The sequence below is a fragment of the Anopheles bellator genome, chromosome 2 (genome assembly GCF_943735745.2).
Source record: "Anopheles bellator chromosome 2, idAnoBellAS_SP24_06.2, whole genome shotgun sequence".
Lineage (NCBI taxonomy): Eukaryota > Metazoa > Arthropoda > Insecta > Diptera > Culicidae > Anopheles > Anopheles bellator.
In genome coordinates this window covers 35,364,416-35,382,310 of record NC_071286.1, presented here as the reverse complement: position 1 = coordinate 35,382,310, position 17,895 = coordinate 35,364,416, and the positions used below count along the sequence as shown (strand labels likewise).

The window sequence follows — 17,895 nt, the reverse complement described above, 5'->3', positions numbered from 1 at the left end:
CCCGTCTGACCCCGGGCCCGAGAGTCGGTGAAAGGTAAAAGCTTTAGTCGAAAGTATAACGCTTCCTGCTCAATGGTGTCATTTGTCTAAGGCAGCCTTCCGGTGCCACTTACACCGCACACATACACACCAACACTGCGCCAGTGTGGGAGGAAATGGTTTCAATTTTATTGCCCACCAGGCACACATACACACGGCGTCGTCGTCTCATGGGTTTGTTTTTACGGCTTTCTTGCACGCGGCGCGTCCCGGAATGCTGCGGTCGGTTCTTCGGTCCTAGAGTGGCCCTGGGTCCGGATTTCAGCTTGATGAGTTTATCCTGCCACGGCGACGCGGGCTCGGGGGTGCTCAAGAAGCGCCCCACCCCGACCTCGAACGTCCTGCCGGATCGACGGATGCTGACCATCGCAGGACGCGACGGAAACTTTGACGGTGCATCGACTCGGCTTTCTGCTGACAAATTCATTTGCCCCCCGCCGGGGCCGGACTTGACCGGATCAACGCCGCATTATGTTTGTCAACGGTTTTCCGTGGCCCCGGGAGTTTAAGGGATGCGTCCAGCCGACAAGGGCGTTGCAGCGTCCTGTGGCCTCTCTCTGCCTCGTTTGAATACCTATTCGTTCGGTGGTCGATCATTGAAAGGGGTGTAGGGCGAGGGGTATGTGGTTGACAAGGTGTCGCCACCCGAGTGGAGAGCCTGGGGAGAAAACCTTAACCTTCGATCAAACTGTGCAGCTGCACAGCGAGTCGTCCGGAACAATGGCGTCCGGATCTGCTCAGTTCGCATTGTTGGGTTCGAACCACACGCGCCAAGAATGGCAACATAACCGCCCTGGGTCCGCCTGTTTTATCATGTTTCGAGATTTGCAATCCGCAAACTGCTGTTTCGAGGGGATGGCGTGAGGGTGCTATCTCTCTCTCTCTCTCTCTCTCTGGCCCGCGCTGTCTGTCTGACGTTGCAATTGTAAGCACAGTTTTGATCCCACCGCGCCGCGCTGTCCTCTCGGTGAAAGGGGAACCCGAATGGGGACGATAAAGAAGGAAAAAAAGAATCGGAGTTTACGCTATGGTGCGCAATTTTATGGCACAATAAAAGTAAATGGAATTGAAGCGAGCGACGGCAACCATTCGAAGGGTTGAAATTTTCAATGAGCTTGAAAATCACCGAACCCACCCACCAGAGGGGCGATTGGAGGGTGGTGGTGGGTGCAGCTAGAACGGTCCAGAATCGAATGGAAAAAAGTAAACAAAAATCACTAAAACATGCTACGTGCTGCCCTATTCCTCTGTTCGCTTGCCGGTGATAAGCGGGAAAACCGCTGGAGCTGAAGGCCGGATCGGACGAACGGGAGCGAGAGAGCGGGAGAGCGAGCGATACCAAGCAGAACGCACACATTCAGCAGAATGGATAATGATGTTGGATATGATGCTTTTATGTTCCCCATCGGGCGGGCACACATGCGTTCAAGGGCGCTCAAGGATCCGCTTAATACGCGCGAGAGAGCGCGCGCGTGTGTGAACCCGTGTCCAACACACTGTTCGGTTGTGTCAGCAAAGCGGCTTTGGCCCCGATTTTCCGCCCCCTCCCGGCCCCGTGGGTGGGTCGGAAAAATCCCAGTTCCTGTTTCTGTCTTTCTTTGTGTTGTTTCTAGTGCGACACACAGGACCACAACGGACCGGGCGATTGTGGGCGCGCGGACACATTGTTTGCACAACTAAAGGGTCGCAGAAAAAAGAGGAATCGAATTCGAAAAAAAAGTCGGAACTCGGAGCATAAGAAAGGCATACCACCGTTCTCCGCTTGCACTTTCTTGGCTCTCTCCTTGTGTTCGGCTCATCTTCGACCACTAGCGACACAGTGTCCTAGACCCGAGCCTTAGTCGGTAGGGTTTTATTGATCCCGGGTTTTTTTTACGACAAGGCCGGGAGGCCGCCACCGCCGCCGTCGCCGTCGCCGCCGCCGCGACTTGTCCAGTTTACCGCCGTCATCTTCCCGGCCGATGCCGATGTTGCTGACCGAGACACATTTGCATATATGCAAAGTGTCGTTTTGCAGTACATGTGTTAAGAATGTTTTTTTTACGTCCTTCGTCCTGTAGTCCTTCGCCATCTTGGGGCGCCCGTGGCTCGGGGGCATCCCGTCTGACTTTATGGGATCTTTCAATTCTCCCGAATGTGCGTTCCTTGCCCGCGGCCACGGTACCGTTTCGGAACTTGCGGCGAAAAGGTTCGGCACCAGCGGTGCTCGGAATTCGTCCATTGCAGGCTTTCGGTCAATGCGTAGTCCGCGTTGCTTCGACACTACGTACACTGGTGGACGAAGTGGTTAGGGTTCTGGGGTACAGTTTTAACGCACAAGTGAAGTGGTATGTTTCGTGGGTGAATATTGAAGGGCGAAGCAATGTTGCGAGTGTTGACCCGTGATCCTTTGACCGAATTAGGGTTAAAGTGGGGAAAAAACTTCTCTCCATTCGTCTCACCGTTTGCGCGTGATCAATATCCTTTAACCGATGGGTTAGGATGTGATCTGAAAATGCAACAGCATGCACTAAACTGGTTAAAAACAATGGTTAAATTCCAATTCGATAAACAGTAGCCAGTGGATATTTAGTATTCCTCGTGGATCCTGACTCAACTTTATTGATCGTCCTCAAAGGATAAAAAGCACTGTGCCGAAATGAATTACTCAACAACAGAAAAACGAATTCAAATTGTTCTGCGAAAATTGGAAGAACCTGGTACAGTTTTAGATATTCAGAGGACATTCAGAGGTCATCATTATAACGTACGCACAGCTGAAAATGTTACCACTGTAAGTGCTGTAAATTTGTCGAAATCATGTCGCGCTCAACAAATGAACTCTTGTTACGGGTCGTTTTGCATCTCGATTTGTATCTACATTCATATAAAGTCTAGGTAACAAAATAATTGAAGCTTACTGTCCATCAACAACAAAGACTGGCTGAGCTGAGCTGGCTTTTGGCTGTGTTAGCACCCGAAATGTGCAAAAAAGTAATAGAAAATTATCTCATCCGAAGACCCCGAGGCGGCCATCTGAACGATGTTGTGTTAGATGCATAATGGCAAAGTACAAAATGTATGATTAGAAAGAAATTTCATTTTAAACTTAATTTTTTATGTGTTTTGTGTTGGAATTTCTTTTTTTAAACTAGAAAGTATAAAAAAAGGAGATTGTTCAGGAGGTTTTATAAAAAGGAGAGGCATTTAGTGTAGTTGCGGGCAACATTCTGTTCATTGATGATTCTTGTGATTTTGTTCGTTGGTTTTGAGTTGAGAACTATTCTGTGGGTTCAGCACTAACTAACGGCAAGATGATGCCAATGTAATGTTCAGGATCACATCAAATGAGATGCGACTTACATTTTAACTTAAACCTTTCCAATCCAAAGAATGGCTACTATCGGCAGCTCCTTGTTTGCCCAAGTTGAACGCACAGTTTCCTAACCAAATTAATCCAAAGAATTTCCCTGATTTTACTGTCAGTTACATGCCGTTTACCTGCAACAGTCTTAAATTTCTGAGCCTCGTTGTTTCTTCACCAAGACCCGTTGTCTGGCCAGGCTTGGACCAATTCGAAACGAATTTCGATCACATTTCCAATTGTTCGCCTTCATCTGCGAGAATTAAAGTCGGGCCGTAGGAGCTCGGGACTCCGATCAGCGTGGCATTAAGTTATGCTCGCTTTCCGCTTTCAACTTGGCCAAACGAAGGACGGGTTAGTCGGCAGCGCTGGGGTGGAGGTGTTGAAAGTGTCAAACCGTGGTAAGCCGTGGTAAGGGTCGGTCCACTCGCAGGGACTCGATTGCCGGCAAAACGAAGCCCATGATTGATCGTGAAGACTTCATCAATCGCGCGCACAGCGACCGCTGAGGGCAGCCTTACCCAAAAGCCACCGGCCGCTTGCCGCTTCAAGGACCTTCGCGCGGAAACTGGCAGACGGTAAATTATCATAAAAAATCTCTCCACCCAAAAATGGCCGGTCGAACTGAAGGGCACCCCAACCCTGGACCGGCATTGTGATGCGCGAGTGGTCATAAAAACAGTGTCCGTCTTCTCGGTGCCTTGCAGTATCTAGTCCGGTGTGTGGCGTGGCAAAATGGCTGAGGACCCGGCACCGGGTGGGGAGGGGCGTGTGGCGGGACCAGTAAATCGATCGCCATTAAAATTGATGATGATTATTTATCGTGTATGAAGAAAATCCATTTATTATAATGATACGGAAAATAAGGAGAAACCCGGCGAGGGAGGAAGGTGACCACCGGAGATGATGGCCGCCCTCGTGCGTGTGTGGCCCAGAGGGGGGGCCGCACAGGAAAAACGGTTCGTCATTTATCACAATTTTGCCACGGATTTTCTCGCCCATGACCGCAGAACGCAGGCTGCAGGCTCCGGGCGCGTCCTTCGGGGCGCAAGCCGGCGCCGCCCGGAAAAAGCCGGGGGGCGAGTCGAATGTGATGAAAAGGGCGGGGGGAGGAGTGGGTAGGCTGGAAGGGGCGGCAGACCCAGTCGGTTTGCCAGTCGATAAAGCGAGAACAAAGCCGGCAAGCCCTCTCGAGCCTCTCTCTGGAGTGGAACCGGGCTCTTCGGGCGAGAAGATCCTCGCGCTTCGCGTCCAACATCCGCGGACCGCGCCACTTCGTCCAGCCACCCTTCCCCCCCCGGGCGATGACGGGCTTCCGGTCGGTTGTTTACGATTGGAAGTGAAAATAAACAGCCGACTGGTGAATGAACCGTGGTCTTCCGCTTTTCGCGCGTTACGCACCGACGATCCGCGGCGGGGTGGTGGACCACGGCACGGAAAGTATGTTGCCGCTGCCGCACAGACCACCACCCACCGGAGGCCGAGAGGGATGCGCCGTTTGGCGCCCAACAAAGCAATCGCCTCGGAATGACAAACTCCAACTGCTGGCTCCACCGGTGCCCATCGGTCGGGTGGGTGACCCGCGGGAGGCAGGGTGAGGGTGCTAAATTTATTTCCGTTTTGCCGCATTCAATTACCGAAGCGATACGTTAGCGATTTTGTGCGTCTGAGTGTGTGCGCCGCGCTGGGCCGTGCTGTGGGTTCCTTTCGGACCCGGTCTAAGCAATAACCACCTTGCACCGCGAGAACCGCGAGCTCGAGGTTACGGGCCAACCAGCCAACAATCGAGCCCCCCCCACACTGGGCCACCCAACCAACACATGAATAAGTAATGAACCGCAGGGGATTGCGAACGGATAAAGTTCGTCGCCGCCACGTTTTTTGCCAGGCTCAATGCTGCGTCCCAATCGGCCGAAAGATCACTCGGCTTTCCCCCGCAAAAAACGGTCGTTGACTCGAAAAGGGGGTGGCTGGGGTGGGTGTGGTGTCCTCCCGTGGGGCCGCCATTGGACTGTCACAGACGTCACGCAGACGTCTCCGAGGCCGAAATTCCAGCCGGCCCGCCATAAAGTGTAAAACTTTTTAATTGCAATATGGGGACCCATTGCGAGATTGGCGCAAACCAATTCCAAATTGCAATAAAACTTTAGCTCTTCTCCCTGTCGCTCTTTCTCCCGTTCTCTCTCACTCTCTCGCGCCATCATAAAAGCACTCCGGAGCATCCGGAGGGTGATCCGGAGACGCGCATAAAAATTAACGCACCGATGGGGGGACAACTTTGTTTTTTGCGAACGCGCCCGTCCCGGCCCGGCCCGGCCCGGCCCGGTCGATCGATTCTCGTGGGTCGCGAGCCGCGAGCTCACATCGAGGGGTTGCATTTTGAGGCGTGAAAAGTTCGAAAGCAATTTATTGTTCAAATATTTGGTGCCAAATCCTGGCCCCCTCCCGGCGGGCGAAATGTATGCTGGTTGAATTAAGTGGCGAATTAAGTTCGGGCCCCGAGTTCAGCTTGCCCGACGATTCACACATTAATGCTGCATGCCGAATCGGAACCAGATGGAGGGCGAATCTCGTTTGGGGACGGAGAAATTATATTTTGTCTTTTTTTCGGTAGCGATAGGCATGCGTTTAGGGGTTTGCGTTTTCGCGTTCAGAAACGCTGCCAATACACACAATTTTTTAAAATAATTTCGTAAGAATCTATCACTTTGTCAGCTTAAAGATTTTTTTGTAATATGCTTTCACCTTTCACTTTTTTGTGTTAATAGTCAATATGTTAATATGTTCGTACGTGCGGAGCCGTACTGAGCATCGACTTATCGTTTTGCACTGTCAGGGTTCGAACTGACATTACTCGCTCTCGGAACCGATGAGTCTATGGACGAGCCACGGTATTAGCTCGTATATTGATCAATTTAAAACAGGCAATTGTCAAAAAAAAGAATCTCTAAGGGATTTCACATATTTTCGAACCAAGATCTATTAATCTATTAATAACTATCTACTATCCGGCAATACGGTGACTCTAATGCTCCAATGTTTTCATCAATTTCTTTTATGTTTTTTACCAATTTTCCCCACTTTTCCATTAAATTAACTTTGTCATCATCGATAAATGTTTACACGTTCGTGTGTCATTTTCTCGCCGTTCAGTTGATTGATTGAGTTTTTAAATACTTTCAATTTTAATTATTATTGTTTTAAGTGATTTTATAACTTTTTTTTTTGCTTTCCAAAAATATAAAAACGTAGAAACGTAAAACGTAAACCTAAATTGTAAACCTTAAGCCTTTTGGGCCTTTACACTTCCAAGCATCGTGTCCACTTGATTAATTTAATTAAGATTGCACAAGAGTCTTCAGAATGCTATTGTAGAACAAATTGATAGTGAATGTAAAAGAATAACTAATGGTTTGGGTTTTAAATTTAGCTCAACGATCTAGTGGTTAAACTTTTAAAGGTGCACTCTTTTAGAGGATCTTGTTTGGTTTTTAAAATTTTCGATTCGGTTGTTTCTGAGGGGCTTTTTTGCATTTAGCGTTAGAGATTATATGGTATCTGACTTCAAACTAATTGACCAATACTCTGTAAAGCTAGTTTAATTAATGTTTGTATAAATATACAAATATAGCAAATAAAAATTTATAATTCATCTTTTACATGTTATAACTGTATGTTGATACATTTTGTATAAGTAAATTTATATTCATGTATGAATTTGCGGGAATGCGTTTCTGTTTTCTTTATTCTCCCGGGTTGGCTATCAACGATTCATGTGAATTATAAACATGGCTTGTCAGCCCCGACAATTGAAAAATGTCAAAGAAACTTTACATTCGACGAATGCAGGGCGAGCAGCGGACTAACTTTGGCTTTTGAATGGAATTGAAGTGCGAAAGCCTCGAACAGAAAGCTGCACGACGGCCGTACATCACTCAATGCCGGCTCCTTATCAGTCATTTGTCTTAGTACCTTGGTACTAAGGACCGAAATAAAACGTGTGTGGTAAATGCCGGTGACACTCGCCCGACGTAGCATAAATAGCATGCCAGCGTAGATCCCGAATAAATAATTTATTACATAATTTCATTGCATTCTTGTGTTGCAGTGTTGGCGTTTCGGTGCGTGCAACCTTTGCCCACGAAGCAATGTTGCTTATTTGCTTACTTTACAGCCCCTCGGACTCGGATCTCAGAACCCTCCGCTTTGGGTGCGCTTTTCCAGCGAAAGCTCCGGAGCCGGACCGGGCGGGTGAACGATTGGCACTGCAAGTTATAAATAACTTACTATTACCAACAGTAATCACCGTCTGCTTGACTCCATTCAGGCGAGCGGAGGGAAGGAAGGAGAGGCAGAGAGACACGAGGACGCTTCGACCTGAGCCGTAGCACCATGGCACCGGGCACCAAGGGCTCTCTCTGGGTGTGTATTTTCATCCATTTCGCCCCATTTTGTTCGGTGGCGGTATTTGAAGATTCATCTCGGGCGATTAAATAAATCACTTCGTTTAAACATTGTGTATCTGTGTGTGTCTGGCAGGGCCGACCCAAGTCCGGTGGGCCCTGGGAAAGGGCTTCGCTTCACCGCAACGATCTGCAATAACACTTCCGAATGCCGTTTCGGAAAAGAAAAGAGTTTTCCGAGTTTTCCCAGGACATGCCGCAGCCGATCTGCCGCGAGGGAGCCCACGAGAGGTTGGGCGCGAATTTTTTCATAGTATCATTTATCTTATTGAAAAATACTTCATGAAAAATTCCCAGGGACTCCCGGGGAGCCAGCCAGCAGCCCACTCAGAAGCCCGCCAGAGGACGAAAGCGTGGTCGTCCTTCGGTGGGCGCTACAAATACTCTGCGGTGAATGGGCGCCCTCGTGGGTCGTTGTTCCGGAGGCCTCTCTGCGCAGTGCCATGAGCTTTGAAATGCATTTTCACCGAATGCTTTTTATGCCATCCCTAAATACCCCGTCGGTTGCAACGTTGCGGCGCTGCACATGCGGGTTGGTCCTGGTGGCTGGATGGCTGCTTGTGGCCACCGGGGTTTGGGTTTTGGGGCCGTCCGACAGCGGTTGATTTAAAGTGTGCGCATCCGGGTGTTCAGCGCACTTCCGGGAAAAGCGCAAAGCGAGGCCCCCCCGGTTGCCGGTGGTGGCAACAACATCATCGTCTTCACGATTGAACAGCTCGACCCGGCTCGATCGCCGATTGATTGATTATTCATGACCGTGGTGGTGATGAGCGGAGCCAACCAGATGTTGTTGAATGGCTCGCCGTGCCACCGACGGCCGTCGGTCCGATCCAGGGAAGCGATCTGGCGAAAGCCTGCCGAAGCTTAATAAAGCGGATTGGATGAAAAATGCTTTCAATGGCTTCTCTACTAAACCAACTTGACATCAGCGGGAGCTGTTTGCTCTCGCTCTTCCCGAGGGCTCCACTCGGGCACACTTAATTCTCCCCCCGCAGGTCCACTCGGTGTTTGGTGGCTCACCCGCCCGCCTCTCTCTGGCCATCGTTTCTCTTGAGCCGCCTGTTAACGATGTTGCAAAAAAAACGGCAGACACGGAAAGCGAAAGAAAAATAAAGTCTCGAACTTGTTACCGGCCTCGGGAGTGGTGCCTCTATCGCTTCAACTTTAGCTCCCCGAGACCCCGAGACCCCGTCAGTGGGACTGTCCAACTTTTCATCTTTGACCGTCTACGTCCCGCTCCCGAGTAGTGCTATCGCTCCTCACATGCGCCGGCCAGGATCCAACGGTTTGCCCGAGGGTGCCATCTCTGCGAGCCCCGCCGTTTCCACGTCTATTTAAGGAAAATGGGGAATCGTGCGTGCGTGTGGGTGGGAGTGAAATAAATGGATGAACTGTTTATTCCGCACGAATTTAGGAAACTGTCCCGTTCGCTATTCGCCCAACATCTAACGTGGAAGTTTTTCCGACTCCCGACGTGCCGCGCTCGGTGCGGATCGATTTGAGGAGTGGACACCCGAGGATGGCGGGAGGGGATGAGCGTGAGAAAAAGAAGAGGCGAAATCCGCACACCCAACCGGGTGTGGGAAACGACCGAACGGTACACGAGGCCAGGCGCCTCCATCGCACCACCAGGCACCAGGCGCCTCCATTCATCCGTGAGCTTTTCCCCGCGCACGCTCGCCGCGCCCCATCATTAGGGTGGCTGGCCGATGGCAGCTCCGTGCCAGTGGACGGACCGTACTCGGGTGCGTATTTGCGTGATGGGCACATCATCGGAAAATTTGTTTACATCGTTAGCGAAAGTGAGTGATAACTTTTCTCACCATCATCCGCACGGCCGGCCGCCCGCAACCGAGCCGCGTGTTCGGCGAGTGGACAACGCTAAACTGGAGTAGGAAAAAAAGCAAAGATCGAAAAAAGTAGCGCACGAAGCGCAATGGCGAAAAGTTGTGGGCGAAAAATTTCGAAAACATTCTATTTGATGTGCGGACCGGCTGGAGTAAGGCGTAAGGGAACGTGATCACCGGACCGGGGGCCCGTCAGCACGAGTGGCCGAAGTTGAAGCCTCCGCCAGCGACACAAAACAGGCCCCCGGGGTTTGGCTCTGACACCATCTGAAAACACACACAAAATAGAGACCATCATCTGAAGTGCAAAAAAGTTTATCTTAACCTTGCGAGTTTGTTAGCTTGTTGCTGTTTGCGCTGGCGCTGCCAGCAAACGGGGATGGAGCGGATGGAAAAAAAGGCGAAACCGGAGTTGCGAACAAAAGTTGCGCTCACAGTCGACCGACGAAACGGTGGGGATAAATTAATTTCCCATACACCGTCGCACCGTGGCACGGTTTGCAGTGGGAAAAGTCTCGACTCCTCGACGTGGCGACATCTAATGAGATGTCGTTGATTATTGCACCCAATGTATTCCCAACGATTCGTGATGTACTTCGAGACACCAAAGAGAGAGAGAGAGTGAGAGAGAGAGAGCGAGGGGCGAGCGAGCGAGCTTTGTTTCAAAGTGTACTCGTTCCTGTACAGCATATTCACCGCTTAAGAGCACATCCGGCTCGAGGCCATGGCGAGATAGCGGGAGCGCGAAGTTTTCAATCCATCCAACTGCAAGCCGTCCGGATTGGGGTGCAGCAGTTGGAAAATTGCTCAAATCCGGACCCGCATTGTGCAGCGGGAAAGGAAACTTTACCCATCCGGCGATCCGGCTTCGGCATATTGGCGACACTGGCTTCCTGTGCCACGCTTCCGCATCGGGAACGGATAGTAAAAAAAGAACTATACGTTGGGCTGTTCGTAAAGTGCTTGCATATTTTGTCACTGGGCGTTAAATACGTTAAACACGATACGAAAATACGAATACGATCAGTTCAATACGTTGCCGAAATACTCGAAACCTTTTATTTATATCCCTGAAAGTGGTGACTGTTTGTGAAGAAGTTTTAATATATTCAGAGTTTAGTTTAATCTAAAATGTACATTCACAATCACTTTTGATTGAACTCGTAATGATTGCTTTGGCGATGACTGTGAGTTTGAGGGCTGCTAATGGTCAAGTGATTAGTTTTCAACTGCGCAATCAGATTGCTGATCGATCGCCATTCCTTCAACAAAATCGACCACTTCGAGTCCACGTACAGTATGTGCAATAAAAATCAAAATTACCGTAAGCCGAACCTGGCCGTGTCCTGTAACAATCGGAACGTTTGGCGCCACTATGATGCTTAACAAATTGCATACATGCAGGCGTCAAAAAGAATTTCCACGAAACGAATTTAAAATTGTTAGATAGTTCAGACTCAGCTCATGTTCAATACTTTCGTCCCGTCAACACTTTGCGAGCGACCTCAGACCGTTGCCCGACGATTCGAGAGAGCGAAAGCGAATGAAACAATGAACGACGTTGAAATAAAAATAAATGATGGTAATTTTTGAGCCTTTACAACGACATATCTTTCGCACCCATCCGGCCGTTTAATGTGACGCTGCGCCACCTGCGTCTCGTGCCTGTGCCACCCCGAAACATCCCCGTATGTGGACCCAGCTGTCGGATAAATGGCGTAACAGCGAGGCCACCAGGGAGAATCAGGTTGCTTCGGATGGTGCTCTGGTGGCACTAATGATACTCCCGGAGCAGCAACAAGGACAACGACGACGACAACGAAGGAAGAAAAAAAACGAAACAAAACAAAGCGAAAGCGAAAGGAACCTAAGGATGCTAAGAGACCTAGACCTGTCCGGCCCAGCAGTCCGGGTTATCTTTGGAACTGTTTATTAAATTTACGGAAAATTAGTTTTAATGCGAAAAGATTACCCCCGCGATGGGTGTGTTTGTTTTTCTTGGCTTTGGGGAGGATTTCCACGCCCGGGATTCGCTTGACGGAGAGCAAATTTTGGTCGCTTTCCTTTCGTTCCCTGTTCTCTTTTGCCACCGGCATTCGGCAAAGGCATGGAATGGCTCTGTTTCGGGACGAGTCCATCGAGGACCGGATTGGAAAAAAGCACCTAGCCACCGGTCGGGCGACTAACTAACCCCTGGTTCCTTCACCCTGGACCGGCAGGCAGGTGGCAGGATGGTTGTTGGATGGGTCGAGATATGCTGCGAAATGCGGACAACTTACCGGCCCGTTTTTCTGCTTCATTAATTGCTATGTCCTCGAGGATCGTCGGCTCGGAGCGGCCTTTCTGGTTCACGCTGTACGCTATCAGGTGCATGGTCGGGGTGTAGGAGTCACCGGGGCTGAGCTCTGAAAAAAAAAACACAACGCAAAACGGAATCGAGCCGATCAGGTCAAGCGCGGTCAAGCGAGAATCGGCTCGCCGGAGTAGGAAGCAAACGAATGCACGGCTCAGCGGTGTGGACCGGTCCTTTCTTTTCGAGGACACTGGGCGAGAGAAATGTTCTCACTTAAAACCCAAGGATACCCAAGGATTTGGGAGCTGCTTCCCTACCGAAAATCGCAGAATGCCGATCGGAATCGGGTTCGGTCCGGGGTTTCCAGCGGTCCAGTAATTAGCGGTAAGGGCGGGTGGTACTCACCGGTGAGGTCGATGCGGAAGAGCGGCACATCGTTAAGGGCACTTGTGATGTTGAGGCGCAATTTGCGCGTCCGCGAGTCGTAGGCTTCGAGGAAGAAGTGCTGCGGCAGGCCGCCATCGTAACCGGCGACGCACTCGAGCTCCATCATGGTGGGCAGCTCGGGCAGGCCGGGGGGTGGTGGGCCGGCGGCCCCTCCCAACGACCCCAGTCCACCGCCCGCCCCCTGCTGGTCGATGAAGTGGTGGTGATGGTGGTGGCCACCGCCATACGACCCGCCGAATCCGGACCCGGCTCCGGATCGGATCGCTTTCGATCTCAGCTGCTGCTGCGCTGCACTGGCCGCCGCCACCTCGTCACCGTTGGGTGGATAATTATTTCTACCACCCCCCGGATTGCGTTGCAGCTGATTGCGACCGCCCGCGCCTGGCGTCACATCGTCACCGCCGCCACCGCTGCAAAGGATGACCATTATTTAATTTATTTCATTTTCTAGACTTCCCGCGAATCCTGCTCCTGCCCGTGCACTCACCGATGGGACGAGGCACCGGATGCGTGGCGACGGGTCCGGGTGGCCGTAGGTCGCCCTTCCGAGGCCTCCGAAGCCAGCACACCGCTCGCCGAGGCGCTCTCCCCGAGCAGGATCGCCGTGGCGCTGTTGAGCAAGGAGCTGGACGTCCGCTCGCGTGACTCCGGGGCCGAACCGGGGGCTCCGTCGGCGGTCAGCCGCACCAACCCGTCGTCCCCGGGGCCGCTGCGGTTTCGCTGACGTTTCGTCGACGCCGGGCCGGGATTTTTCTGATTAAATTTTGTTACATTCGGCCGCCGAAGGCTACCGGCACTGCCGGGCACGTTCCGATCTTTAACGAATTGTGGTCCAATGTAATTAGTGTCCGGGGCCCGGGGCTGGCCGCCGCCGCCCCCGGCGTAGTACGAGTAGTAGGTGGCGCCCGCTGACGCTGCGGAACCGTTCGCCGGTCCGTGCGCCACCGACGCCGGCAGCAGGAGGGTCGAGTACGGTCTCAGCGTGCAGTTGCGCAACGGGGCGGGTTTGGCTGTCAGGGAGGGAGAGAAACGAGAGTGAGGACATCGTCCGGCTTGGTTTTTGCCCCGATTTCCCCTCCGGTGCCGTCGCCGTCATCTCACGACTCGACACGAGATGCTGATGTCGGCAGTCAGCATTATCGAGAGGCCGCTGCCGCCCACCTAAGAATCCCTGCCCGGGGACACTTTTTGCCCGGCGGTGGCCGACACCGAATTTGCGGTGTTGGAGACGCGGGCCGTTGGCCACTGTCAATCAGCGGCCGGCCCGTGTTGGGCTAATGAAGAAACGTGACAGAAACATTTCCGCATTTCTGGGGGTGGCGTTTTTTTCGGCCTTTTACTTTTTTTTCGGTGTGTCCACAAATTGCCATCATCCTGGCGGAGGATAGGACTCGGTGGGCCATCGCTATAATCGGTAGCGTTCAATGTTTATACTCAACGTGGATGTCCGGGGCAACGTAAAATCGACTAACTGGGTCCGAAGAATCAGGATTTCCAAAATCGGGATCGGGAAATTGCGTCCGAATCGGGGAGTCAACGATCGAGGTCAACGGGGAGTCCCAAGGTCAGGTAATGGGGTCCATTTTGACAGCTCCCACTTTGTTGCGGTTCATTTTGTAGTGCCATCTCAAGCTCAGTGTATTTACTAGTGAGGCAAGAGTTTCACTTTCATTTCATGTTGGGAACGATCGCGATATGAATGGAACCAAAAACTAATGTTGATGAACTGTACTATTGAATTGAATTGAATTGAACTATTGATAGTATTAAAATATTGAATATTGAACTTCTACACGGGGAAATAAATTGAAAATGAAGGAATTGGTACTCGAAAATTCTTCGTCTCGCTTCAGATTGTTAAGTTTTGGTCAACGGTTCGTAGGATGGACGTGTTTTGAGGTGAATGAGGTTCGGCACAAACTCTTGTGAACGAAGCGTTGGCCAAACCTTTGTCGAAGTATCTTCTGCGTTGAAGTATACGCAAAGGGACAATTCAATGTTGAAAACCCTTCAATCACCTACTCGACCAATCCCAATAGTGGGCTTGTGAATTCTAACTAATTCTGCCCGTAGATGCTCAGCATGGAGAATAGGAAAATTCTTCAAGTAAATTTACTTTGTTTTGCTCCATAATTTCTTATCCATTTACTAGAGTTTCTAGGGCAGTCTGTATCTGCTAAACCGGGCAGAGTAATATTGGCCGTAATTTAATGTTTTGACGTCTTTCGTTTCAAGCACGCAGACGGCTCGGTGAAGCCTAGACGGATGATCTCAGACGGACGAGTCACTAAAACCTCCAGCATTAATCTGCAATTATTATCGGCAGATGTAGCCCATGATACGTTGAGTCCGTTTACACCAGCTCGTTTAGACCAAAAAAAGACCAACCATCTCTCCTTTTGCTAACTACAGTGCTTGATGTCACTCTCTTACTTCGCAGCACTATTTATCTATCTATTGTTCACTCTGTCTCCTGTTCCAAGTTGATTTCGTATTCAAAAAGAATCATTAAACAATAGTGGAGTTGCTAGTAGTAGCCAGCAGAACCATAAAAAATTTGCTGTAGGAAAAAACTATATTCTCCGCAGCTCGGGGATCTTACCTGCCGGGACGACCTGGAACAGACACGGCTCCAGCTGCTTGCCGATGGAGTTCTTCGCCCAGCAGGCCAACGTACCGTACTCCCGTTCGCTTTTCGGCGTGTACAGCAGCTCGTAGATTGTTTCTGGAACGGAGCGTGAACGTGACTCGATTGCCGGCGGCACGGATCGTTACGATTATCGACTATCGGCGCCGTGATCGGCGGCCGTACGACTTACCTGAGTTGTCCTCATCCGCGTCGTAGCGCGACTGGGTGATGCCCCCGTCGGCTGAGTGGAAATCCTGCAGCAGATTGAACTGGCCGCTGGCCACCTCGAACCGCTCGCCACTGTTGGAGAAGTTCCAATCAAACGACACGTCCAGCGGATCGGCCGCTACGTGACACGGCACCGGCACGGTTTCGTCCAGCGATGCACCAACGATCATGATACTGTTTGATATGCAAACCGGTGCAACTGTGGGGGTGGGAGGGGGGTCGAAAATGACTAAATGACTCCGCTGCGACTCCGTGCACTTCCGCCTGATGGCGCCGACTCTGGCGCTCGGTGTGTTCCAGAAATTTAATTTATTCATTTTTATTCATACACCGACTGGGGCCCGGAATTTGCGAATCTTGGCAAGGATAGCGGCCGAGTGGCGTTTCTTCGGCGCGTGGGCGACAAAAAGGACTCGCTCGGAGACCGCACCACACTGCGCTGCGTCAGTGTGTGTGTTGAAGTGAATTTTACGATTATGAATAACACCCGCCCGTTGACGGTTCTCGCAACCCGCCACAGACATCTTCGGTTTCGGTAGTGGTGCGTGCCCCGGCCGGTTGCCAGGCTTCCTGAAAAAAAAGCGGCAACCGAAAACACTGTTGCCCGGCTGCTTCTGGAGAGGCCCGGCCGAGCTAACAAAGAGGCCAAAGAGGAAAAACGCGTCGGGAAAACTCAAGACACGGGCACGTTGTAATGTTGCGGTTGCGGCAGAAACGGAAACTTTCCCGACGCACACACAGCCGGGCACAGCACCCGGGTTGGCTGCAGCGAATCGGAAGATCGCCACAGCGCCGTCGAGGACTCTCTCCTCCCTCTCCCTCCCACTCTCACCCGCTGACGGAGGGGGGACTCCCGGTTCCGGTAGCCAGTTGGCATGACAATGGGGCCCAATGATGTTGTTTGCGGCGAAGGCACCGAAATTAAAATTTGTGCAGTAGCAGTCCACCGTAGAACGTTCCCGAGTCGAGGCCACCTAGCCACCCCCAACGCAACACCCTCCCAACGTCCACCCCGACCCACCCGTCGAGCATGGCCGGAAGCACTACACGGCGCTGTTTTACAATTAAAAGTGAAATTCGCGTCGTGGTTGGATATTTATGGTGTTCATGTTGCCACCACCCCCCCGAAGGGGGCCACGGGGGCGGGAGCGGGGAAACAACATCAAAATAGTAAAACAGCAAAAGGAAAAAAAAAAACCAGAGCGGGGAAAACGTGCAACCGAAAAGAAACTGGTTCTGGCCGGGAGAGGACGCAGCCGGCGCTTCGGTTTGGTTGGTTTAATTTGCGCTAAAAGCCACGTGTCGCCACGGCGCTGGCGCATGGTGTGGCGCAACATAAAATTATGCTTCCGTTCCGTCGTTGCACTGTCGGGCCGTCGGGCCGCCAGTCGAGTGGCCATTATAAGTGAATCAAATGTAATGACGTCGCGCACATCCCGGGTGTGAACTGTCTTCGCAAATTTGATAGGCAAATTAGACAAATTAGGAAGGGCGAGTTGGGCGAGAGTTCTGCTGAGGAGTTGTTTCTTTTTTTTTTTCTTTCGTTGGGCCGGGGTCTTTTGTGCGAACTGGACGAGATGGAATTCCATAGAACCGGACTCAATTCTTCCTGCAAGATGTTGGCCTCGGTGTGTGTAACGGAATACGGAGTGCCGGAGTTCGGCTAATTACTCCCACCGGAGCCACGGAGCTCAAAACTGCCTGCATGCGTGCGTGTCTGTGGTGCCTGGTTCCGTGTTCCTGGCTTGGTTCTGGAGTTCTTCAACACCGGCACCGGCAAGTTCACAAACCACTATCGGTCGGGTGGGCTTGCAGGGCTTCACAGTTGGCGAATTGGGGCGACCCGTGGACTGCGAATGTTTCGGAAACTTTGCCATCCGGTCGAAACGGTTGCCACGGAGCACTGGATGACAGAGTCGTTCCCACAAAACCCCCCGAACCGGGCTGGTGTGGAGGTGTCGAGAACCCTCTGGTGCTTGGTGCGTGTGTTTCGTGTTGTGACCCTAGTGTCATCGTCACGGCACCAGCTGCAGTCGCCTTTCGCCAGAGAGACAGCCACAGAGAGAGAGAGAGAGAGAGAGTCTCTAGTGTGTCGGGGGGTCCTTTTCTTGGCCTTTTTTTAATATAGTTATGATTGGTCGTACGCTGGGGAGTGTTTTCTGCCGTTATCCTTAACCCGTTGCGATTAGGAGTTGTTTACGAGTCATGAAACTGGAAGTTGTTACGTGGCGTTCGCCAACTTTGCCGCCGTTTTATGTACCTGCCGGGTCGGGTTGGGAAAATTGGAGTTCGAGTTAGGCACCTCGTAGTGGCTGAGTTGGGGCTTGAGTCTTTTTTTTCGGCGGTTGGACCTATTGATTCCCACTGTGCTGTGAGTTCCAGTCTGTGGAACGATCACTTGCACCGAGCCGGGCGTCCAAAACGTATATGTTTAACGAGAACCCCTGAAACGATTGTTTTAGCAGTTTGTTTGTACAAACGGTTGCCGAACGGCCATCCCAGGAACTCCTTTCTGGTGGCCATCTTCCACTCGCTTATCACAAGCTTCGAAATGGCGGTGGCACCGCAAACAATACGATGTCGATCCGTATTGTGACTCGGAGTAT

At 51.4% G+C, this 17,895-nt stretch overlaps 1 protein-coding gene across 1 annotated transcript in view; it reads right to left on the bottom strand.

Moving 5' to 3' along the window:
• Positions 1 to 17,895, bottom strand: part of LOC131207448 (uncharacterized) — a 92,031-nt gene that overhangs the window by 4,961 nt on the left and 69,175 nt on the right. The window contains 5 exon segments of the mRNA XM_058200061.1: positions 11,972 to 12,097; positions 12,391 to 12,842; positions 12,920 to 13,442; positions 15,035 to 15,157; positions 15,252 to 15,488. Of these exon segments, the coding sequence (XP_058056044.1) occupies positions 11,972 to 12,097; positions 12,391 to 12,842; positions 12,920 to 13,442; positions 15,035 to 15,157; positions 15,252 to 15,488 (1,461 nt within the window).